Consider the following 26731-nt stretch of genomic DNA (forward strand, 5'->3'; position numbering starts at 1 on the left):
TTGTCGGCTATAGTTAAGGTTCATTTAGAATAAAGATTTATTCGCATTATCAACCAACAAACTGTGTGCCTGCAATGCATTTGTCTCCCTTCAGTACAGTTCAACTCCATCTGCGCAGTCTCTCAATCAGGTTCTCTGGGCATGTCCGAAAGTTCATACATAACTTAAAGTATAGGTTGTAGGTTACTGCATACAAGCCATACTACATATTAGAAATAGCATACTGTTTGGTAAATGTATTAAGTAAGCGACACATTTCAGCATACTACACATCATTCATACGCCCCGTGCACACCGTAGCTCGTTGCGGCGGAAGTCATTCCTTCCAGTGTGGTGATCTGCATCAACGCTACTGGACTGGTACTGCGTTCCGTTGTGTCCGGTTTGGTGGTTTCGATTTTTTCATCTTTTGTCGCAAGTTACCGTGCGGCAACAGAACAGGGAATTGTCAAACCACCGAAGAATATAGAAATATGTGGTTTTATGCGATAGCAACAAGACAACAATTTACAGCTTAAACATGCTATCAGTAACTGGCTACTTTTGTATTACAAGCATGTATATGCACTGTTTCGTAATAGCATTTTGAGCATGTGTTTCGTTTATGAAATGTGACTGGCTATGCTAGTTTTCGTCCTCATAGTCAAACGTATTAAATCAGCCGTTCCCAAACTTGGGGTGGGGATCCCATGTGGAGTCCCCTAATTTCGAATTGGGGTCGCCCTGAGAAAATCAAACTAACCTCTAATGATTTGATAAATAACACAGCATTTGTATTACGTATGAAGACATACAATGTCTGTGTATTGCACATGTAGCCTATATTGCAATGTTTGGGGGTTCAAATCCAACCAATTAGAGCTTATTTTAGGCAATTACAATACACTTGGACTTTATCATTATGTGTTGGCATAGCCAGCAATAATCTTGTTAGGGTCACAGGAAATTATGCATGTCAATTTGGGGTCACGAGACAAAAAGGTTTGGGAATCCCTATATTAAATACTTCCCCCTCAACTTCAAAACTCATTTGCTAGTTATACAATAATGTAACTGAGACATTCGCTGGAGAGAAACGTCAATATCAGTTATGAGTTTTATTGTTTCTTTGAATAGTCATGACTGGTTTGAGGCTGAAAGTGTTTCAGTTTCACTTTGGTTTCACGTTCCATCCTCCAGATTGCTATGTTACGGCACTGCCAGCAGGAGTGTTGTCTCAAAACATCGTACGGCAACGAAACGCAAAGGCCTGGTGTGCACCTGGCGATGCTGAGAAATTGTCATCAACCATGTTGTTCACGGTAATTGGTTAAATGTCGCTACTGCCCGCCTCTCTTACCTGCTCCATTGAATTGTGGAACTAAAATGGAAAGGACTACTAAATAGGTCACAGTATAAACTCCCGCACATGGCCTCTGTCTCAACATCATAGGGTCCATTGTGTGGGCCAGAGCTGTAGCCTATTATAATCCTGTCCTGTTCTCACTTTGCAAATCGATAGTTTAGGAATTTGTCTTTAAATCTTTGTTCAATAATAAAAACTGTATTTGATATTACTTTATATAGAAAATGGTTGATTGGATAGACCTATGGGCAAAGGCACAACATCGTTGTCAGCAAGAAGAGGTTATCTTCAAATTTCTCTTTCATATTGTTAATATCGTGTGATGTCCTATTGAGTCAGCTGTTAGACAGAAAATATAGGCCTACCTTTCATTCCCAGATATGTTCAAGGTCCCAACTTTCAAACCCAACTTGCGACTTGATGGCATTCTACATTGGATGACCTCCATGATTACAGTTGTGTGGTGTATTGCCAGATTTGAAATAAAGTAAGTAGCCTAATTTCAAGAGCAATATATTTAGCTGGCCTGTTGTGCTGCCGAGTGGGTTTAGTCCAGGTGTTTTTTATTGGTCCCAAAGTGTGAACTCCACCCTCTCTATGCCAGGCAGGTGAAATCAAACGTATCTACATTGGCTAATATGACCCTCACTCTGGATGATTCTTAGTGAGGAATAACAGGTTCAATCAGGACACGTCGTTAATATGATAATAGTTTAATGAAACATTGGTGTAAATGGATGGCTCCACTCTGATGTAGCTCCCCGCTACTAATTAAACAAACATTAAATACAAATAATATGCATAGCGGGGAGCCCATAACTTCAAACCCCCCGTAGGTAACACAGAGCAAACTTGCAGTGGAAGCTGGGGTGGTGAGTGGAAAGCCCAAAACATACTTAGCCAGTGGCGAACAACTGCTCAACTATGTTGGAGTTCTCCAAACTCAGCTCTTAAAGCCTGCCCCATGACCATGACATGTTTTGCATAACGTGAGGTCCCTGACGGCCAGCTGCTGTCCTCCTTAAAGTGCCTACCTGAACACTTATGTTGTTAATATGATTATAGTTTAATGAAAATGGTAATACATTAGGTTTGGCGTAAATTGATGGCTACGCTCTGATATAGCTCCCCGCTAAACCCCAACAGCAGAACCATCCAACACCACTAAGACTGTATGTCCGGCCAAACACCGGTACCTGCTTAGCAGGATGACCCTCCCGGTGTCACCCCGCACCACTGGGTGCAGGGACGATGCTTGACCACCTGGATCAGACGGGGGGGGGGGTTATTCTAGCAGTTTGTGACCTCAACTCTGTCCTATAACCCATGTAGCACAGCGACCTCTCCGCTATCCTTGACATTGTATTGTAGGGCAGGGTCTAATCACCCTTTAGAAACACATTTTCCTTCTAATCTCTATGCTTGTCAGCACCCATACGATGTACAAAGCTGAACTACCGATGTTATTTGGTACATGGGAATATTCTACCTTGTGAACTATGTGTTTACAGTGAATCCATCACCACTTTCCTGCACATGTCTCAGGATTGACCAAGGGATGTCAAGAAACCACCGCATGGTTCTGTGTTAGAACACAGAGCACGTCTGCGACCCACCATGGATGATTATCGAGATCTGCCTGGTCATTTTACTATGCAATCAGTACCAAGGCACTACCTGCTATGAGTAACTGTTTCATCACATACTTTTCTTATACAGTGGCTTCAGAAGGTACTCAGACCCTTCACTTTCACATTTTGTTGTGTTATAGAATAGAATATATATTTTCGTTTTAAAATGGATTACATATAAAAATAATAAAATAATAGTTTTTTAACATACTATAATTGTAATTTAATTTAACTATAATTGTTTTTATAGGGTCTCTGATTTGCATAGGAATCAATTACACACTATGTGGATCAGGTTGTCATTACAAACTGAGCAAATGGAGAGGAACAAAACTGCTCAGAAATGCTACCCTGAGGCCTGAGGAGACTTACAAAAATCTACAGTTGAATGGTGGAGAAGAAAGCACAGTTGATGGGACAACATCATCTTAGTCACTCAGTCAAAATTGGTCTATAACCAAGTAGCCAAAAATAATCCATTAATGGAAAATAATTTATCACATCCATAATTGTGTTGGCAACAATTAATTCAAGTGATACAGCAAAGAAAGTGGCTGGAAATGTGTTTATTTGGTTTTACTACAAAGTTTAGTGCAAATCCAGCACATGCAATGCAGTTTCCGCACCATCCCTCGTGTGAAGAATAGTGGCAGCTGCATCATGTTATGGGTATGTTTGTCACCGAGTTTGTCAGGATCAAGAGAAAATTATGAAATTTACTGAGTTGGTAGTGACATCCTAATCCACACAGTGTGTAATTAATTCCTATTCAAACCAGAGACTATAAAAACAAAAGATATTAATTCCAAAATCACATTAACTATTACGCTTGCACTCAGATGTACTCAATTCAACTCGTTGAAGACATTTTTGCACTTGAGTCATAGCAAAGGGTCTGAATACTTATGTACATAAGGTATTTCTGTTTTTCAATTTTAATAAATGTGCAAACATTTCTAAAAACATGTTTTTGCTCTGTCATTATGGAGTGACGGCAAATAAAATAATTTTATCAATTTTAAATTGAGTCTATAACACAACAAATGGTGGAAAAAGTGAAGGGGTCTGAATACTTTCCGACGTATGTCTTTAGAATTCAATGTAATGTAACGTTCAAATGCCACTGAGGATATCGTCCCATTGGCCTGTAAAGTAGGCTGTTATTTGCTGCACTCCATCGCATCTCCATGTTATACATTATATGTACTCAGTGCTTGTGCTTAACACTGTTTTTTTATTCCAACTTGACATTCTTATGATGCTGAGGAGAGATGTGCGCATGCGTGCTTGTGTATTTGCCTGTGTGCCATCTTCATCAGGGTAGCTGTCGACACCTCAAGGTTGATACCACTGAGGTTGCAGCAGAAGTGAAGTGTGTATGCTCCCAGATTTGACCCACATGGCGCAGGAGCCGGAGTTGGATGACCGGCATCTGGTCATAGGTTTTCCCTCCGCGATGATGAACATCTGTTTATAGGCATTGCCTGTGGTAGGCATTGCAAATAGCAGGAAGAGAAAGAGATACAAGCACTATTACTTGAGAATTACAATGGAGTTCCTCTGCTACCTCTATCCAACTAAATGTAAGAGAGTGAGGTTAGTTAAAGCACTAGATATGTTCCAGTGTATTGGATATAGCTCAGCAGGCCTTGGACCAGGAGCTGGCAGTCAGGCCCCAAAGGCTGGAATAACTAGGAGATGGGGAACTGGTGAAGGGGGGATACTGCTTTGCCTGCAGAATTATTTGTGGAGCAATGTTCTTGGTGAAGGGACTGTGCAGGTTGGGGGAGGGACTATACCTCTGCAAATTATGGCACACTTTTTTATGTCACTTACAAAAATGAAGCTAGCTTAACAACTGAATGTGAACAGTTCCTAGATACAAGGTAGATATGCCCTATGAATTAACACAAATGGGAGGCCTTGTTACACTTTTCACATGGCACATATGAAAACATGTAGTTGTCTCCTCTCCTCGTTTCTTGTTTCTCACACACACTCCCATTCTCACCTACTCACGCACATACATACATACATACATACATACATACAGTGATGTAATGGGACAGTGAATCATTTATTTATTTTCTTTTGGCTCTATACTCCAAAAGTTTGAATTTTGAAATCAAACAGTTAGTATGAGGTTAGAGCAGATATTCTCAGTTTATATTTAATGGTATTTGTGTACATATTGGTTTCACCATTCAAAAATGACAACACTTTTTATGCATAGTCCCCCTATTTCAGGGTACCCAAAAGTGATGGGACAATTGACGTGACAGGTGTTTCTGGTTCATTAGGTGTGTTCCGTCACATCATTGTGCAGTCATAAGAGAGCTCTCAATGTCTAGTATTGATTCTAGACTGCGTTTGCCTTTTATGTCTGCTATTTGTGTCTGTCAACATGATTACCAAAGGGACTCAATGAAAGTCAGGGAAGCCATTATGAGGCTGAAGTATCCCCCAAAAACATAGCCAAAACCTTAAAGGTACCCAAATCTACAGTTTGGAACATAATTTAACTGAAGAATGCTCACCATGATTAAGCAAAACCCTAAAACAACTGTTCCACAGATCAGGAACACAAACACGTTTGCTAAAAACGTAAAACCTAAAAGAGCCTGCAGAGTTCTGGAAAAAGTACAGATGAGACAGATTAACATGTACTAGAGTGATGACAAGAATAAAGTTTCAAGAAAAGAAGGAACTGCCTAATATCCACAGCATACCAGCTCATCTGTGAAATATGGTGGAGGGGGTGTTGGGCATGTATGGCTTCCACTGGAATTGGCTCATTTGTCATCACTGATGATGTAACTGCTAACGGCAGCAGCAGGATGAATTCTGAAGTGTACAGAAAAAAATCTTGTCAGCCCAAGTACAAGAAAATGCCTCCAAACTCATTGTACAGTGCTTTATCATACAGCAGGACAATGACCCAAAACATACAGCCATAGCAACTAGGAGTGGGCCAAAAAGTGGAAAGTTGTTGACTAGCCAAGTCAATCTCCAGATTTAAATCTTACGGAACATGCATTTCATTTGCTGAAGAGGAGACTTTAAGGCAAAAAACATCCTCAAAACAAACATCAACTGAAGAATGGCTGCAGTACAGGCCTGGCAGAGCATCACCAGAAAAGATACCCAGCGCTTGGTGGGGTTAATGGGTCGCAGACTTCAGGCATTTATTGCATGCAAAGGATTGTCAACCAAATACTAAACATGAGAGCTTAATTTGGACATTTGATTCATCTTTTGGGTACCCTGAAAAAGGGGGACTATGAATAAAAAGTGTTGTAATTTCTGAATGGTGAAACCAATACGTACACAAATACCATCAAATAAAAGCTGAGAATCTATACTTTAACCTCATAGTAATTGTTTGATTTCAAATCCAAACTGCTGAACGCTAATTGAAAGCAAGTAAAGAGAGTCTAGTAAGGTGGCTTAGCCTAGCCTTGTTTTTACAACACCAGACGGCATACTTCGGCCATCGTTACGCTAGCTAGCTTTGTTTTGGCTGCCCGGTGTCGGTGTCAGTGAGATAATAACATGCTAAATCTGGTAGCATGCCAGACACAACGCAGAGACAGTCCGGTAGCGTTGATGCAGCGGTGCAGATCACCCCATTGGAATTAATGACTTGTGCTGTAATGCAGCCCGTTTTGCCGCTATGGTGTGCATGGGGCGTTAGCCTTGTTCATCTTTTGCGGCAAGTTACCATGCAGCAACAGAACAGGAAGTGGTCAAACCACAGAAGAAGATAGAATGTAGCTTTCAGCAATGCTTTTATGCGATAGCAACAAGATAAAAATGTATAGCTTCAAAATTCAGTAATTGGCTACTTTTGTATTAAGAGCATTTACAGTGGCTTCGGAAACTTCAGACCCCTTCACTTTTTCCACATTTTGTTGTGCTATAGACTCAATTTAAAATGTATTATCAATCCACACACAATTCCCCATAATGACAAAGCGTAAACACGTTTTTAGAAATGTTTGCAAATTTATTAAAATTGAAATACAAAAATACCTCTTGTATATAAGTAATCAGACCCTTTGCTATTACACTCTTAACATCATAGCAACATCATAGTGTCATAGCAAAGGGTCTGAATACTTATGTAAATTTAGTATTTCTGTATTTCAATTTTAATAAATTTGCACAAACTTTAAAAAAAAAAAAAAAGTGTTTTCGCTTTGTCATTATGGAGTATTGTGTGTAGATTGATGGCAAAAATCATTTTAATCCACTTTTAAATTGAGTCTATAACGCAACAAAATGTGGAAAATTTTTGTATGAAATGTGACTGGCTATGCTCGTGTTTGTCCTCATTGTTAAACTTAATAAATACTTCACCCTCAACTTCAATTTGCTGGAGAGAAACGTCAATATCAGTTATGGTTTTATTGTTTTGTTGAATAGTCATGACTATTGACTGAAACTGAAACTGAAGTTCGTCTTTCAGTTTCACGTTGCATCCTCCAGATTGCTATGTTGTAGCACCGCCAGCAGGGGGGTTGTCTCAAAAAAACGTATGGCAACGAAACACAAAGCCCTTGTGTGCACATGGTATAATGCCTCTATCATCATATCTATGTGTTAGACGATTATGACAATGATACAAGGGACTACTATACTGCCACCTGCATGAGTACACTTTAACTATTTGAGAAATTAAAGTGGCACAGCCTCCATTTAAAAACATTAATTACTCACATTCTTAGCCCACTGCCCTGGTAGGATACAGTAGTTGCAATGCCTGAAAGCATCATATGGCTCTCATGTGTTTAGGCATGAAGACTAGAGCCCTCTGAATACCATGAATTTGTGTGCATGAACGCTCACAGCATGTTAGTTAGATACACAACTGCCTGGTCTACACCCCTTCTCTCTGATCCCTTCACTCTCTCTCTTCCTCTTTTTCTCTCTGTGCTTTGGCAGTGTCTGATCCTGCCTCTGCTGCAGGTGTGCGTGTGCGTGTGCGTGTGTGTCTGTGTGTGTGTATGCATGCAGTAGAGCGGCGTGGTCCATCTTGCAGTAGCTGATCCTAGGTGGAAAGATCTTTTCTCTCAGGCTCAGTCTCCTTCTCTTTTAAGGAAGCTGACCTACTTTCCCTCCTCTTTCTGTTTTATTTTCCTGTCTTCTCTTCTTTCTTCTGTGTCTGAACTTGAGAGTATTTGCATATTAGATGTGTGAGAGTATGCACTGAAGAATAGTGTGTGTGTGTGTGTGTGTGTTTGTGGATATTTAATCCGTCTCTCTGAGGCATAGGGATTGTCCTGTTTGTGTCGTTCATGCCTGGTAAGAAAAAAGAATGCCAGCTCTGAACATCTTATTAAGATTATAACTCCCCTCCCTTTCCCCATTTCACTCATGCTCTCCTTTCCCACCCATTCTGTCTCTCTCTCTTTCATCCTCTCTCTTTGCCTTTCTCCCCTCCTCCACCTCCCCTTCCCTTCTCTGTGTGTGCAGAGCCTCATTCGTCTTATTTCTCAGTGGTAAATCTAATCAGTGAAGGCTATGAAGATGCAGGTCCTCTTTATTAGAGGTCCGCTTTACTCCCAGATCAATGGAGCTGTCTGTACATGCAGGGACTGGAACCACCACCCCGAAGGTCAAGGCAGAGAGCTATGGCTCAGAATGGGGACAGAATTCATGTTATAAGAACACAAACTGAATTGATGTTCATGTTACAAAACATGTTATAATAATAATGTTATTATTTGCCTGGACCACAGATGGATTAGTGCTCAGCAGTGAAACAATGGGAAATCCTCTCTGCTGACCTCTTTAAAAGCCCCTGAATTTCCCAGATTGAAGCTAAATTCAGAGGCCATATCAATCAGTATTTTCAATCCGAAGCTTCTGTTAATATGATGTTGGGTATAGCCTAATCCCATCCACACATGCACCAGTTGACAGTTCTTATCATGGGAATAGGGGTTGAAGTAGCAATGCAGGGAAAGAGGGAGAAGGAGAAGGAGAGGGAAAATTACATCACAGCTTGCTCAGTCCGAGGGATCTCTGGGTACCACTGAACAGATGTGAATGATGCAGAAATAATCTTAAGCATTTCATTTAATCTTCCCCCCATGCAGTGCTTGTGTGCATGCATGTGCATATTGAAACTCTGCTGAGGTACTTTATAGTTCATTAAAACACAATTTTCATGTAATGGTTTGGCCTTTCACAATTTTCCATCAAATGCAAATGTGTATTTGTGTCATACTGTTTTGCAAGAGGCTGGTAGTGTTGGTGAGAGAAAGACAGAGAGAGAGAGAGAGAGGGAGAGAGAGAGGGAGAGAGAGAGAGAGAGAGCGAGGAAGACTGTTCTCTCTGGATTATTATTGTTATTTCAATAAACTCAGCCTCAGTTCCACTTAAGGTCAAAAACTGACATATAGGATTCAGAATAGTTGGGAACAGATTTTTGATGTCCCGATCCCTTGGTATAAGGTTTATGAATTGATGAATAAAGTAACAATGGACTTGTCACTCCGCTTTTTTCAATTTAAACTACTATATAAAATGATTGCCACAAAAAGAATGCTCACGATATGGAGCATTGAACACTCACCCCTATGCAGGCTGTGCAGAGAAGAAGCGGAATCAATAGATCATGTATTGTGGTACTGTCCCAAGGTGGCAAACTTTTGGTGTCAGGTACAAAAATACCTCTTAAAGCATTATATCCATGTTAAAATAACCCTACAAATAGCACTGTTAGGTGACTTGGAAAGCACAGCCAATCAATACAAAATATTGATATAATTATAATTTGCTTCATTATTCTTGTGTTCAAAACAAATGTTTTCATCTTAAAATCTGCAGAGGTTTTACAAACAGTTTCAAGAACTTTATCCGACAGCAAAATAGAAACTAATATGGCAGCAGGTAATAAAGAAAATAATATTATAGAGAGCGGTGTGAACAGCTGAGAGCAGCAGAGAGGTGAGAGGAATTGGAAAACAAATATGCAATGTTCTTTAAGATAACCATGCATGTCCACATATTATACAACATAGCTGCTAAATGATGAGGGGGCGTGGTATAAAAAACAAAAAACAAAGCTGCAGGGTTCAGCCACCAATGCTAGGCGCTGCCTGAAAGTTTTTCACACGCACACACACACACACATGCTCAAATGCATGTGCAAATACACACTGTTCTCCCCTTCCCCCTTTCTTCCCTCATTCCCTGTAAACTCATTATTTAAAGTATCTTTGTGCCTAAAATTGTTTCCAGGGGTGTGTGTGTGTATGTGTGCTGTGTATGTGAACTGGTGTGTAACGCAATTCCTGTCAGCCTACAACATATTCATGTTCTGTGAACTGTATCTACAGTGCCCTGCATAAGTAATGGGACAATGAAGCATTTTTTCTTCCTTTGTCTCTACACTCCAAAAGGTTGGATTTGAAATCAAACAATGACTATGGGGTTAGCATAGTCACCACCAGAGAAGATCCCCAGCATCTAGAGGGGGCATTGGGTCACAGACTTCAGACAGTTATAATATTCAAAGGATTGCGAAATACTAAACATGAGTGCCTAATTTGGACATTTGATAAATCTGATCCCATCACTTTCGGTGGCCCAAAATAGAGGGACTATGTCTAAAACGTGTTGTAATTGAATGGTGAAACTAATATGTACACAAATACCATAAAGTAAAAGCTGCTTTACCCTCATAGTTAATTCTTTGATTTCAAAACCAAACTTTTGGAGTGTAGAGCCAAAAGAAGAAAAAATGCTTCACTCTCCCATTACTTACACAGGGCTCTGTATACATTGTTACATTGTTACAGGCAAGGGGGAACTGGGACAGTCAGAGAGGTGTAGGGGTCAGAGCTTACAACCTTCTCAACTTCTGTCTGTGTGTGTCCATCAGCGTTTGTTAAAAGGACTGGAGATGTGGTAACCAATGTATACATTTACGTGTGTGTGGGCCGCGTGTGTGAAAAGGAATGGGAGCCTGTGTATATTTGTGAGAAAGATGTCACTGAAGAATAGAAAATATATTCAGATTATACTGTATATGAAATATTTGTTATATATTTGTAATATTTGTTTGTTATATATGTATATTTGTTGTTATTATCCCATGGCCCTATACCTCTTAACCTCTAACAAGGCCCTGAGCAGCTGTCACCCTCCTGTTAGTTTCTAAAGTAACAGAGGTCACTTGCTAGGGTCAGCACGTTTTCAGGGAACAGCTGGGTAGTGGAGGGGGATGGGGTGTGTGTTTTAGTACGTGTGTGTTTATATGTCCATTTCATTTTTCATTTATGGCATTTAGCAGACGCCATTATCCAAAGCGACTTACAACACATACATTTGTTTAAGTAAGTGAATCATCTATCCATCAGTCATCATATGTATGTATGTACAGTATATAGTATGTAGCCCATTGGATACTGACTCCAGTCTTTTTCTTCTCAGGGTGGTAAAAGAGGAGATCTCTGATGACAACGCTCAACTACCCTGTTTCAATGGCAGAGTTGTGTCATGGGTGAGAAACTGTTCATCATGCTTTCTTACCCAGACCAATGTATTTTCTCTTTCTACCAGTTCTCAGTTCCATCCACTCTCTCTCATTGTTTGTATTGTACATGCCCCCTCTGTAGGAAGAGCAGCATGTATGCATTCAGTTCACACAACTGTGTCACCAAGTGTATCACCTGAGTGGAATATTATTGTATGTTAACTGACTGCTTACTGATAGGACTGGCCAGGAGCTACAGTGCCCTACGTAAGTATTTTTTCTTCTTTTGGCTCCATACAGTATAATGGCTCTATACAGTAATTGGCTCTATACAGTATAATGGCTCTATACAGTATAATGGCTCTATACAGTATAATGGCTCCATACAGTATATTGGCTCTATACAGTATAATGGCTCTATACAGTATATTGGCTCTATACAGTATAATGGCTCTATACAGTATAATGGCTCTATACAGTATATTGGCTCTATACAGTATAATGGCTCTATACTAATCAGTCTGGATTTGAAATCAAACAATTAAAATGAGGTTTAAGCACAGATTGTCAGTTTTTATTTGAGGGTATTTCTTTTGACAAATATCAGTTTTTCCTTTTTATGCAAAGTACCCCGCCCCCTATTTTAGACCACCAAAAGTATTTGGACAGATTAATATTATGTCCAAATGAAGCACTCCTGTTAAGTATTTGGTCGCATAACCCTTCCATGCAATAACTGCCTAAAGTCTGTGACGCTGGGTATCTTCTCTGGTGATGTTTGATATACCATCCAAAGCCCAACTGTCAAATTTGTCAAGGAAAGGAGAGGCATCATAACTCTTCGCAAATCACAGTTTGTTCTCAGACTGACTCGATTTAGACTGAACATGAAAATAGAATTGATGTATATGACTACTACATGGTTTTCAACAGGAAAAGTAGTTTTTTTTTTGTTTTAGTTCCTCTTTAATCTCATCTGTCTTCTTTTTTTTCAAGAACTTTTTCCAGAACTATGCAGGCTCTCTTAGGTACTTTTCTTTTAGCAAACTAACCTGGCCATCCTGTTTTTGAGGCTAAATAGTGATTTGCACCTTGCAGTATAGCGTCTGCATTTTGGCTGATAATGTCTTCTGCGGATAGTCGTCTCTGACTACATTCATGCCTACATCCTGGAGAGTGTTCCTGATCTGTAGGACAGTTGTTGTTGTTGTTTTTCTTAATTATGGTGAGCATTCTTTAGTCATCAACTGTAGAAGCTTTCCTTGGCCTACCAGGCCGTTTGCAATTGCTGAGCTACCAGTGCTTTCTTTCATTTTAATGAAAATGGGCTATGTCTCTGATAGATTTTCTAAATGTTCAGCCTCATAATGGCTTCCTTGATTTTCATTTACACCTCTTTGGTCCTGTTGACAGATGCCAACAGCAGACTGCAAAGCCTAGAATCAAGACATTAACACCTGCCAAACACGGGCAGTTTCTGGCATTGGTGGGTAAATCTGTCAGTCTTAGCAGCCACTTTGGCGGGTAGCCATCAAAGATTTGTAAATACTATGCTTCAATTTAAAAACGGGTGCAATCCGCAATAATAGTCACCATTGATTCAACATTTGTGACAACACTCCTGCTTCTCCTGACTTTCAAATAATCCCCCAAGTCTATGAGCTTTCTTATTTACAACCATTAAACCATTTACAAGCATTAAAGTAAAATTCAACTACAAGCGACAGCACAAGATACACATGGCCGCGTCAGATAGAAAACATGCAGGGGAAAATATTTAGCGGTATTTTGACACAGGGATAGGCGCAACACTTAAAATTACTACAGGAGGTTTGCTCTATGCAGGGAGTAATTTTCAATGCGTCAGGAGTCATGCTAATGTGTTTTTTTGTGATCTTTGCCTTAATGTTGGTTTAAAAAAATGTGGCTGGTAAGAAATCTGCGTGGCTTGTGGATTTTCTCATGCACCAGACACCTTGGCTGGTAGACCAAAAAGTACATTTTATGCCCTGAGGGGGACTATTTGTGAAACCAAAATGTATACAAATACCCTCAAATATAAGGAGACAATCTGTACTTTAACCTCATATTAATTGTTTGATTTCAAATCCAAACTATATAATAGAGCCAAAAGAAGAAAAATGCTTCACTGTCCAAATATGGGAACTGGATGTGTTTGTAGAGTGAGAGGTGCAGTGTGTGTCGGTCGGTTGGCTGGTCTACTGTCTAGGTCAGATCTGTCTGTCTGTCTACTGTCTAGGTCACATGTGTAATCTGTCTGTCTGTCTACTGTCTAGGTCACATGTAATTGTTTGCTAGGGTTTGCCGTCTCTCTGTCAGACCTCAGTTTTCCATCCAGTCCACACTCTACACACAGAAAATACCTTGGTTTGCAAAGGCAGGCCTGGCCACAGAATGTTTCCCTCCATCCTACACTTCCTTTTTCTCAAGCTGTGCTGGACGGTGGGATGAACGCAGTCTGTAGAGCTCTGGTCATGATGGAACACTTTTATGGGTGTGTGGTTGGACCTCAGAAGCTCCTCTTGGTGGTCAGAGAGGAAAAGTGCAGAAACACAGCTTGATCTCTTGTCCTGTGTGGGCCATGAGGAGGCAGAGAAGTGGTCCTGGCTAACCTAGCTGATTAGGTTAGCTAACTGGAATCATAGGATGCTCAACAACACTCCTGAAATAACCTAGGTCTAATGAGAAGATTGAATCAAAGGGTGGGGCACATTCCAAAAGAGCAGGGGGGGTGGATTGTGTCATATTGGCTGGAGTGAATGAGGGACTGTCTGTGTGTCTGTCCACCATGTCAATGAACATATTTACAGTCACAACACCCCCCTCCCCTCCATCTCTTTCCAGCTGGTGTCTGCAGACGGCACTCACTCAGACGGAGGGTCTATGTGTGCAGACAGCCAGGCCGACCTGCCAGCCCCACTGGAGAGGACTGGCGGCATCGGTGACTCAAGACCCCCCTCTTTCCAGTCAGTATCTGCATGTGTGTGTGTATGTGTGTGTGTGTCTGCGTGTGTAAAAGCATCCAGATAATAGCTCTGTTTACATTATAGTCTGATGATCCACAGAGAGACCTTTCTAACAGGAGAGAATGCTGGGAAGTCAATGCCTACTAGTAACCTATACTAGTAACCAGGCTCCATAAATTAAATCAACCTCCTAAACCATCTGTTCAGACATGCTGATCAATATGGATAAATATTTCACCACCACTATAGAAGTGTTACACAGAAGGTCTGAGGAACCAAACGACGGCACACAGAGAGGGTAGATGAAGCCCGAAGGCAGATTTAATAATAAAAGGGGAAAGGGTAGGGGAGAGAAGGATAATCCAAATGAGAGTGGTCAAGGTTTGGTCCAGGGGTCGGCAGGAGAGCGGGCAGTCAAACAGGCAGGGGGTCGGGCAGGTAGACGGGTAGTCGGACAGGCAGATGGTCAGGCAGGCAGATGGGTAGTCGGACAGGTAGATGGTCGGGAGGCAGGGAGGTCCAGTAATAGGTAAGGGAGCTAGGTCCGTGGAAGGGTCGACAAGGGGAAAACCAGGGAGGACGAGGTATCATAGACACAGTACGATTTGGCACTGGAGTGAAGATCAGGCAGGGTTTAAGTAGGTCGTAGATTGGGGATGGGTTGCAGGTGCGTTGATAGGAGATCGGGTCCAGGTGCGCTGTCGACTGGGACTCCAGTGATGACCGCCGCGGCCTCAGGTGGTGCCAGAGGGTTGGGAGGGGGAACCGTAACAAGAAGTGGCCTTAGAAAGTGACATATAGGTTATAATTAGGAGACCAAACTATATACAGTACCATGGACTGTTAGTATCTGTGTGTGTGTGTGTGTGTGTGTGTGTGTGTGTGTGTGTGTGTGTGTGTGTGTGTGTGTGTGCGTGTGTGTGTGTGTGTGTGTGTGTGTGTGTGTGTGTGTATAATCCAATTTGTCTTTGTCAACCAGTATTTTTTATCTCTTATTGAACACATGGCTGTGGCTATTTTATGATTCTGGCCCTTCCGGTGTGTCAATGTATGTTTCCTGCTTTCTGTCTCTCCTGTCTGCCCTGTGTGAACTCAGGTTAATTATTAAATCAGTGGAAAATATCTCATCATGTTACAGAGGTTCCCCCTACTGGTCGGCTGGGGATTGCAGCCTGGCCCACTGCAGATCTCACGTCTGCCCACACTTCTCATCCGCATGCACTCAAGCACGCGCACACACACACACACACACACACACACACACACACACACACAACAACAACAACCTCTTTATACCTAGCTCCTGGTGTACTCTGTTGACTGACATTAAAACACAATGATGTTCAGATAACATCACTTGACCCTTAAATGGAAAGGGTCTCCAGAAAGCCTGTCAGTAGCTGATGTGTTTATTAAGCTATAAGTAACTTATAGCTTAATAATTTAGTAACTATTTTCTCCCCATTTTTCTATTTTGTCTATTCTTTATCCCCTCCTTATCCACACCAGTGCAAATGCTGCCGGCAGTCAGGACAACCTAGAAAATGAGACAGAGACAGAGTCTCTTGTGTCACTACGAAGAGAGAGGGATAGGGAGCAGGAGAGAGAGAGGGAGAGGCCACAAAAGAAAGACACTCATGACCATGGTAAGACTGCATGTCTGTCCATTTGTCTGCCTGCCACAGCTTGTGCAGCGAGATGTGGTATCTCTAGTGACAAATAACTCTTGACGCTGCCTAGACCTCCTGTCCTCTCTGTTTACCTCTCCTCTGTCTTACATTTGCTTGATGGCCCCTGCAGGTGGGAGGTTGAATGGGCACTCTTGGCTAGAGTTGAGGCCTGAGCAGGCGGGGTATGACAGCTCCTCCACACTCATGAGCAGTGAGCTGGAGTCCACCAGTTTCTTTGACTCAGACAGCAGGTGAGCTACTCCAGTATTGATTCTTGCACATCACAAACACACCCGCACCCGCACCCGTACACGCACACACACGCACAAGCACACATACACACGCATGCATACAGTAGGTCAGAGTTTAAAGGCTTCACGCTTATGCGACAATGTCGCCGGGAGACCGCGGCATTGGATTTGTCAGGAGGCATCATTGGGCAATTCTAATGGATATGCTTGCAATGTGTTTCAGTGTATACAAACATTGCCACCTGATGAATTACGTGAAGAGTATCTTATGAATTGTTGTTTCAATTTGGAAAAGGACAAATTATTGTCTGGTCGGAGAAATTCAAAATGAAGTCCTTGGATTTCATGGACACTTCATAATATTTATGAAGTGTCCATGAAATTGCATATTAATTAACTCATAGTGATATAATGTTTCTCAGTTGATTAAGAGCATTTCAGCAGTAGGCTACACATTTTGCTTCAGCTCCTGTGTGTGCTTGCTTGAGCTTCACTTACAACAAGCTCAAATCTTTTCCTATTAACAAACAAAAGCATAACAATTTATCTAGCCACTAGACAGTCTTTTAGAGATAGAATTCAAATGTTGAGTATAATCCAGTCCTACTCCTCCCCTAGAACAGTAAAGTTCTTCATTTCCTAAATTCCGTTAGTTCATAGAAGATTGACATGCAAACATTGATTTTACTGTAGCCAAAATGTTGCATATTTTGAGAACTTTTATCAATTCCTTAATTATTCATGAAATTAATCAAATGGTTGTGTTCATTTATGCATTTCAAACATTTAGGCTACCTAGCTTAGAAGTGTGGGCTTTAGGAGTAGCCTAACCAGTGTGATATCTAGACTACCAGAGTGCAAGTTGCAATGCATCACAACATGGCAACATACCTAGGGTAACATTAGACAGATCACAGAACCATGATAAACATCTCTGCTGTGATAAGTGGGTCAGGATCAGGATGATGAGGGGAGGAGGAATTCATTATGGTGGTAAGGAACGGAAGGAGGTCTTTGGAAATGGATTGGAGAAAGGGGGAGGGGATAGGATCGAGAGAGCAGGTGGTTGCCTGCTTGGATGTGACCAGTTTTAGTATATCATCAGGGGAGAGGGGGGAAAGAGCTGATAAACCAATTTAATACTGAAACGTGGCCTACAGTAGGTAAAGGTTTAATCCCTGCACGCTGCCGCTGCACGCTGCTGGACTTATATGCGGTGTTAAGTGCTGCCGAAAGCCACTACAAGGTAGTGAGAAGAGCTGTGAAGGATGTTTGAAGAGAAAATGGTTTGCCTTATCCGGTAGATTTGCAAAATCAAGTTTATTATAGCAGCTCATGAATTACACAGATGAAGAGTGGAAATGGTTTAAATATCAGGTTATTTTAAAGAGGATCTACTCTCATACCGTCATCACGCATTCTCTCACAGCAGAGAAGCGGGGGAAATGTTGTAGCACAATTGTATTTCATGAGGGGCTGCCTAAAATGCTGTGAGGGGGGTGATGATGTCTTTGGATGTTAATTTTGAAATAAATAATGTCTTCATGGACACTTCATAAAATGACGTCAGACATGGAATATATGTGGTAGTTTTGCATACCAATTAACTCATAGAATATAATGTTTCTCAGTTGATTCCGCGCATTTCAGCTATATGGACATACATATGTTACGTGAAATATATAACGTGAACTCAGAGCGGTGCCAGAGTTTAATGTTGAAATGTGAAAAATCAAGTTTATTATAGAAGCCCATGAATTGCAGATCACACGTGGGAAATGTCTAGCATGTCCAACATGAAAAAGCGCAATTCGGCTTTAATAATGTAACAGAATGAGTGGGATTGAGACTGGATAGAAAAGTAGGGAATATTTGGAGGGGGAGAGAGTGCTCGATAAATTGTCACGCCATTGTTTGTTAATCGGAAAGTATCAGGAAAATTCTATTTAAAAAATAAATTAAAAAAAAGCGCCGCGAAGCCCACAGATCGTGTCGCTCACCGGTCCCGCAGATCGACCGGCCCATACACCAGCCCCACAGCTAAATCTACATTTTAGTTAAAACATGCAGCAAATAAAATACTGCGATATAATCTTGTTTTGTGCACACATTTTTCATCATAATGTCATTGCCTATTTGGGAGGTGCCGTCAATCTTCTATGAACTAACGGACTTCGTTAAATGAATAACTGTACTGTTCTAGGGGAGTGCGATCATTCGAATGGTTTTTCTCCAGTGGCTAGATAAATTGTCACGCTTTTGTTTGTTAATGGGAAACAATTATGAAAGCCAAATACGGTACAATCCGCCCACATCCCCCCCTAATTATATTGAAATGTATTTGAGCAGATTGGGCAGGCCTAATACAATACGTGTCAATATTTGGAGTTTGTAATTACAAGTATATGACGGCTATAATAGCAGTCATATAAAGAGTCAAGTCAAGTCATATGCACAGGTGTATGCACTGCATGCCTTATGTACGACCTTAAATAAACATTTTTCTGCACTTTTATTTCTGCATCAGTTTCATTCTTTATCGAAATGCCATATACAATGTGCAATAAACTCACAAATAATAATAACTTTGGTTTTCATTAGCGACTTGTCACAGTGCACACGTCTCGAATATCAAATACAAATAATGTTTGGAATGCTGCACGTGGCCTATCCACGAATTTTATTCAAATGTGTTGAGCAGAGTGGGCATGTCGAACGAACGAATTCTAATACAGTATGTGTTAATATTTGGAATGTCACACGCCGACCAAAAAAGCTCTCATGTTTAACAGGTTAATGCAACATTTTCGCAGGGGAGAGGGGGGGGGGCAGACATCTTTTGACACTATGCTCAGGAGACATAGCCAAAATGCGAGGGTGTTCAGATCAGATTGACATACTGACAAATATATGCAACGCTCTCGTAATCAGAGCTGTTTATTTGTTTTATTGTCGTCATTGCATATGGCATGTAAACAATTTTGATTTGATGACTTTGATTAAATAAAGTTATAATTTCAATCATCTGAAATAATGTAAGTTCAGTGCCAGAGCAGAAAATTAATGTCACGAACTGCGCTCTTTGCTTTGTGAGCGCGCTGTGTCCATATACAGTAGCCTATCCAAATGGAAACAGCAACTCATAAGCCAATTCTTCACATAATTAATCAGGCTGCAATGTTTGTACACACACTGTAAACATTTCCTGAATTTCCCCCTGGGATAAATAAAGTTTCTATCTATCTATCTATCTATCTATCTACATGCTCAATGATGCCTCTTGGTAGTGGTTTTGACGAGGTGAATGACCTGAAAAAAAACTCACCAGCGGCATCGCGTGGCCTCGCGACGTCGTCGCAGCCGTGGCTCGGCTCTAAACTTCAACCTATAGTATGTCAATACAGAAACCAGAGTTGTGTAACAATGGTTTATAGCCAGTCGCATTTGTAACCACATCATTTGCCTGTGCAAATATTTTGATTTTAGCTAACGAATTTGAGAAATCAATGCAAAGCTGTGAGAAGCAAGACTCATGGAAATATTGGCTGTGGAAATATTGTGTCTTAGCCTATTGGTGAAATTTGTGTTGGACGTAAAGGCGTCTTATATCAATAAGCGTTAGTACGATAATAGCCTAATGGCGCCCAAATTATTTTTTATTTGGTCACAGAAGGTGATCGCACCAAGAGAAAAGTCCTCCCTGTGCGCAACTGGGACACATCACTGTAAAACACAGACAACCAGAGTGTCATAGTAAAAAGTTTAGGAATAAACTTCATTCACAGGTTTCTCTATCACTCTCCTTTCATAGAGGGGCGCTACATCATTCGTGGGTGACAACATGTTTTCTGTACACTTGTTATTATTATTACATTGAGTGGACGAGAGAAGGCTGCCCTTGCACCAATTATGACGTTTTTAATGATAACAATTGCGCTAAAACATGTCCCCCACTTCTCTGCGCTGTGAGAGAATGCGTGATAACGGTATGAGTAGATAGGAATTGGTCCCATTGCTTGGTCCTTGTTCAAATAATCTGATATTTAAACCATTTACACTCTTTATCTCTGTAATTCATGAGCTGCTATAATAAACTCGATTTTGCCAGTCTATCTGATAAGGCAAACTGATAAGGCAAACCATTCTCTTTTCAAACACTGAGGTAGACCACCGCTACGATGATGGCGTGAACCTATTAACCATTGGCCCACTGTATATACATTTACTGAAAGCACTAAAATGGTGTCCGTACACATTAAAACATGTACTCGAAAAAGCATGTGTACAGTACATCACGCTGCACTTGATGCTCACCCCCTATAAGCTTACAATATCTCCTTAAAGCTCACACAAATCATATGCTCTAAAAAATCTATACAAAAGACAGTTGCTTTTCTTTTAGAGCTCAATGCGCTTGTCTAAAATTGGCTCAAATAGATCGTCACATGTGACGATTGAACCAATCGTACATGAGTTTGCATTGTGCGCCAACACAAACGCCTCACCATCAATATGACACTGAAGTGAGTTGTTTCACAGCTGTGATGTCATCATTCTCTCAGGTTCAGTGGCTCCACGGAGAAAAGCACGTCGTCAAGACTCATGAGACGACATTGCCGTCACCGACGAAAACCCAAAGCACCGCGAATGGAGAGGGTAAGTCAGACGCAAGGGCACGCACGCCCGCAGATGACAATTTGCCTTTTGTGTCAGGTGGTCTTTATATATGTCCTCATCTTTCTCTCAATATCTTACTATTTCTCTCTTCCTCCCTCTTCTTCTGTCTCTATTTCTGTCTCCAGTCGTCTTCGTTCAGCAGCATCACAGATTCCACCATGTCTCTGAACATCATAACTGTCACTTTAAACATGGGTGAGTAAATATATATCTCTGTGAGTAGTACATGTATGTCTGTTTTTTGTTTTCTACACTCACAGATTTAGCCAAACACCTCACTTTCTACAGAATTTAATTTGTAACACCAGTCGACTTCGTAGTGATACAGTAGTCTGGTAGGTTCGCTCACTCTTCCTCTTTGCGCCTCCCCCTTTCCTCCCTTCATCGCTACAGAGAAGTATAACTTCCTTGGCATCAGCATTGTAGGCCAGAGCAACGAGAGAGGTGATGGAGGGATCTACATTGGCTCCATCATGAAGGGTGGGGCTGTGGCGGCTGATGGACGTATTGAACCCGGTGATATGCTGCTACAGGTGTGTGTGTGTGTGTGTGTGTGCGCCCATGTGCGTCAGTGCATGCATGAAGGTTATTTATGACATGGATGGAGTTTGCACTTCTTTCTCTCCCTCCTGTTGCACTTCTTTCTCTCCCTCCCTCACTAATTTCTTCTTTGCTCTTGCAGGTCAATGACATCAATTTTGAGAACATGAGCAATGATGATGCAGTTCGAGTATTAAGGGAGATTGTTCATAAGCCAGGGTAAGGACCTGACTCAATAATATTCACGCTCTCACAGAAGCCCATACACTGATGTGCATCACAGGTGTATGAGTTTATGTATATCTAAATACAGTCTTTAAATTGAATTTCATCTCTGTGTGTTGACAGTCCTATCACTCTGACTGTGGCTAAGTGCTGGGATCCTAACCCTCGGGGATGTTTCACACTGCCACGAAGTGAGTATTCGCACACACCATACAATCGAATTAAATCAGTGACAAGTTTACATTTAGTTCCAGAGACTATAGACTCATGTGGACACCATGGTCCCACTTTAAACAAACTACCAATAACCCTATTAGGCCTACATAGATGCTTCACGAAACATATAAACAAATGTCATGTTGTGTAAATGGTGACAAAGGCACTTTGACAAAGCACTAGGGTAAGGTGTAAGGACCTGTTATAACACCATTTGAATAGTAAGGATTTGTTTATAGATCATTTATAATTTGTTGAAAGTTGGATCGACACCATCTCCTCTTTTTTCCTTTCTCCGTGTAGGTGAGCCGATCCGTCCCATAGACCCTGCTGCCTGGGTGTCCCACACTGCTGCAATGACTGGGGCGTACCCAGTGTACGGTATGAGCCCTTCTATGAGCACCATCACCTCCACCAGCTCCTCCATCACAAGCTCCATCCCTGAGACTGAGCGTAAGTCATCTTCCCCCTCTCCACGCCCAGTGCACGTGTGCCACTGCTTACCTCATTTCCCTGCGTGCTCTTGCTGCGATTGGCTCCCTTCATGTTTGTTTAACTACTTTCCCTCATTCTCTGACAGTTGTGATTTTTCTTTCATACTCTTTCTATTCCTCCCAGGGTTGGACGACTTTCATCTGTCCATTCACAGTGACATGGTAGCCGTTGCTAAGACAATGGCTTCACCAGAGTCCGGTCTGGAGGTGCGAGACCGGATGTGGCTGAAGATCACCATCCCTAACGCCTTTATAGGTATTCTCTCTCTCTTTCTTCATCCCCCTTCCCTTCCCCTTCTCTTTCTCTCATTGTACTCTACCTAGGGCCTTCATATGGCCTGTTAAAATAAAAAATAAATGTATTTATCTTGTACAGTATATTATGTTATTAATGAAAATGTAATGGACACTAAAGTTTTCTTATTTTATCTATGTTCTTGGTCTCTCACCCTATCCAATGACTGGCTGTCTCCCCCCAGGCTCAGATGTTGTGGACTGGCTCTACCATCATATGGAGGGCTTCACTGATCGTCGTGAGGCACGTAAATACGCCAGCAACCTGCTGAAGGCTGGCTACATCCGCCACACAGTCAACAAGATCACCTTCTCTGAGCAGTGCTACTACATCTTTGGGAGTCTCTGTGGCAGTGAGTCCATTTGTTTCTCCCTCAGTTGACTCTCCCCAGGCTAGCTAACTCTCATAGTCAACATATGTGCATGATTCTTCATGCCTCCCATACTCTTTTTTTCTGTTGCAACAGATTTTTTTGTAGTGTTTGTCCCTTTCCACTCCTTTCCCCTGCCACATATTCCACCTTACCTTCCATCTCTCTTAGACATGGCCGATCTCTCCTTGCAAGATCAAGATGGCTCCAGTGGTGCCTCTGACCAGGACACTCTAGCTCCTCTGCCTCATCCAGGAGCTGCCCCCTGGCCCTTAACATTCCCATACCAGTACCCCATCCCTCACCCATACAACCCCCACCCTCTGCACGAGACAACTCACAGTGTCACCAGAGGGGGGGGCAGTGTGGGCAGCCAGCACAGTGAAGGTGAGATTCTCCAGTACATGAAAGAGAGACACAGGCAGAACTGAAAGGCAAACATATAGAGTGACACAATTACACCATGTGGACTGAATCTGTTACCTTCATTCTCATCCTTCTCTTCTCTTTCTCCTCCTTTTACAGGGAGCCATAGCAGCGGGTCAAACCACAGCGGCAGTAAAAAAGAGACGACTGTGGGGGCGGGCAGAGCTGAATCCAAGTCGGCTGGGAGTTGCAGTGAGTCAGAGTTGAGGCGAGAGAAGACCGCCAGTGAGCACTCAGCGGCACCTCTTAGTGAGCATAGTGTGCGCAGCACACACAGCCATTGCAGTGCCCACAGTGCTAGTGTTGGCAGCACTCACTCCCACAACCTGGTGTACGGACCACCTGGCCTGCCCCCCCAACCCCCAACCCAACTACCCACAGCTCCGCCTGGATCCCCGCCAGGCCACAACCTATCCTCTGTTTCCCCTGAACTTACAGCCTCTCGCCAGTCCTTCCGCATGGCTATGGGAAACTCCAGCGAATTCTTTGTTGATGTCATGTGACAGGTGATCCAAAGGGCTCTTAACTCAAGGCTCTCCGGACTCACACTTGGAGAAGGAGAGAAGAGAAAGGAGGCAGTTGATGAGGAGGGAAAGGTAGAGAGATGTTAAAATACTGGTGGGGTAGTGAGAAGAACATGGATGTGCATCTCTTCTCCCCCCCTGTACCCGTTCTGTGGTTTGTACTTTCTTCAATGAAGAAAATTGGAATGGATGCAGCTCTCCATATATTTGTTTACCACGTCAAAGAAAGAGTTTCCTTTTCCCCTTTTTCTCTACATGGCTTGCGTTACTCCCGACTGGCTGTGTCCCTCACTCTGTTACCCTTCTGTCAAATCACAGACTAGAGGAAGCTCAGAGAAGACTTTGAAGAAGACTGTGTTGTGGATGGATGGTGTTTCTCTCTGTTTTTCTTTGCTGCACTGCACAATGGGTTGAAGCTGAATATTCAGAAAGAAATGAAAATATCTAAAAATAACAGCATTGTTTTTGTTCTTAGAGATGTTTTTATTTGTCTTCATAGGAATATGGAGACAGAGAGAGAGATTGAGAAAGGAAGAGAGCATAAAACTGATAACAACCTGAATAACATTTGTGAACTGTGTGATCACGTCCGTCCAATTCTAATGAAGTGATATAAAGGTGTCTTAATGTAATGGGTAAAAGCTCAGGCATACATATATACTGCATATATATATATATCTACAGCATCATAGCTGATAGATTATATGGCATTAATGGTAGTCCTTACTCATTGTACTTGTTTTAAAGATCAAGTATCGCAGCTCGCTCTCCCACATAATAACACTGCTCCAGTAGTGATGGTAATAGTGATAGTAATCTTTCATAATGCTCTGACCAATCATGAAATAGGAAGATGGTGAGTATACAGCATGAGTCATATCTTGTTAACCCACATCAAGATATGTTTGTGATATCCAGCGGTTTTGATGGAGGACAGATGAATAATGTTGCCTTATCTCTTTTCAATCTCTTTCTTCCTCTCTGAGTACATAGCAATGATATATATGTTGTTGTTTTTTTTAAATTTAAATGTTTTATCCATAACTCATTTATTTCACATTTTGATATTGATAAATGTATAGTGATTAACAGTTCAGTTTAACACTCACTGTACACACTTTTATGAGAAAACAAACAAACAGTTTTATTTATAAACATAGTTTTATTGCCTAAACATGAGCCTGCTGTGTGGTCTGTGCTTTCTGGAAATATCTACTCATTTGCCAGAGGCATGACTGTGACTATTCTCCCCAGAGGATGGCCAGGTCTGCTGAATAAACAGGAAACACATTTTATTGAACCATGAGGTTGGGGTTTTTGTAGGAAACAAGGTTGTCATAAGTCAACTGATGTCTTTAATAAACATTTCAGGTAAGATGTTAGTGAAAAAAATATGTGTTGTAATAACTTGTACCACTCTAGCTGAAGCTTTTATTGGTTTTATTGGTTGCATTTGGCACAAAGTTTTAGGGGCTAGTAGATTTGGTGTGTGTGTGTGTGTGTGTGTGTGTGTGTGTGTGTGTTTAAAAGGCACAATCTCTAAGAGTCAAGTGGATTACCAACAACAAACAAATGAAGGTAGCACTGTTAATTATTATGAGTCTAGGACAGGGGATGATCATTCCATGATGAGACTGTATTTGCAGCCATAGACAGCTGTCTTGCCACCAGAGAGCGGACTACGTTTTACAGTCAATTCCATATCAATGCAATGCAAAACACTTAATGTATTCCCCTAAACCAAAGATTGTATACAATCTGATTAAAATAGCTAAATAAAAAGCAATTCCGATACAATACAATCACTGAAAGCAATCAGTGGGCAAAACCAATTAAGAAAATCTCTTCTGCTGAAATTACAAACATCCCCAGTCAAGGTTTTTTTCTTACCTTGACTCAGAAGTTGCAGTTTCTTGAGGCTGTGTTAACCTAAGTAGTTTTTCGTTCCACCTCCCACTAAATTTGGTGGTAAGATGCTTCTCAAATCCCAGTTGAACCAGCTGGGCTTTCCTCGTGTAGCATGCTCTGTTTGTGTTTCATGACACTTCTGTTTCATACATTTGTCAACATCGAAAAAGTTCTTGCACATTGCCGTGGATGCCCCAAACATCAGTCCAAGTTTCATGACAGTAAGCACTGTCGACATTGCTGTGAGGGGCCCTAAGTATATTTGCAGATAAGATAGTGTGGTCCATTTTTCATCTCCAGAGCGGGTGAGATCAGTTTGCAGAAACTGGCGAGCGAAAGTGAACTTAGCTTTCATTAACTCAGTTTTAGTTAATTCCAGGAGTGGTTTCACCATGCCCACATCTAGAAAGTTTGGGCTCTCTGGGTCCAAGGCACACAGAGCCTCCACCAGTTAGCTATTGCGTTCGTTAAATCGTGCTGACATTTCCCCAAGCTTGAAATCCAAAGTGCTGAAATACAGTCTTTTCCACTCCCTCTCATCTCCCTCATTGTGCTGGCCAACTGTACTCTCAACCACAAACTCTTTCAGATTTCTACTGACAATTCTTTGCTTAAAACCTCAGGGGTGCCTGTGCCTGTGCATTTCCCCCACAGCTCCTCAAATTCATTGTCACATCGCAGTTTTTC

The 26731-nt window shown here is 41.6% G+C and overlaps 1 protein-coding gene across 1 annotated transcript; it reads left to right on the plus strand.

Moving 5' to 3' along the window:
* The first annotated feature begins 11421 nt into the window (after positions 1-11421).
* dvl3b (dishevelled segment polarity protein 3b) lies at positions 11422-25427 on the plus strand. The gene is made up of 14 exons (XM_083695160.1): positions 11422-11488; positions 14327-14448; positions 15958-16094; positions 16249-16369; positions 20932-21025; positions 21172-21241; positions 21440-21579; positions 21729-21805; positions 21935-22002; positions 22331-22480; positions 22646-22777; positions 23001-23168; positions 23358-23573; positions 23712-25427. The coding sequence occupies exons 2-14, from the start codon at positions 14366-14368 to the stop codon at positions 24113-24115; spliced, it is 1860 nt and encodes a 619-aa protein (XP_083551286.1). The 5' UTR covers positions 11422-11488; positions 14327-14365; the 3' UTR covers positions 24116-25427.
* The last annotated feature ends 1304 nt before the right edge of the window (positions 25428-26731 follow it).

This window comes from Argentina silus, assembly GCF_951799395.1.
Source record: "Argentina silus genome assembly, chromosome: X".
Taxonomy (NCBI): Eukaryota; Metazoa; Chordata; class Actinopteri; order Argentiniformes; family Argentinidae; genus Argentina; species Argentina silus.

What these genes read in the sequence shown, in the direction of transcription:
- dvl3b (XM_083695160.1), top strand. Translation starts at nt 14,366, where the DNA reads ATGTGTGCAGACAGCCAGGCCGACCTGCCAGCCCCACTGGAGAGGACT. An exon ending in TCAAGACCCCCCTCTTTCCA is followed by an intron (nt 14,449 to 15,957) that starts GTCAGTATCTGC and finishes TATCCACACCAG; the next exon opens with TGCAAATGCTGCCGGCAGTC. An exon ending in ATGTTTCACACTGCCACGAA is followed by an intron (nt 22,003 to 22,330) that starts GTGAGTATTCGC and finishes TTCTCCGTGTAG; the next exon opens with GTGAGCCGATCCGTCCCATA.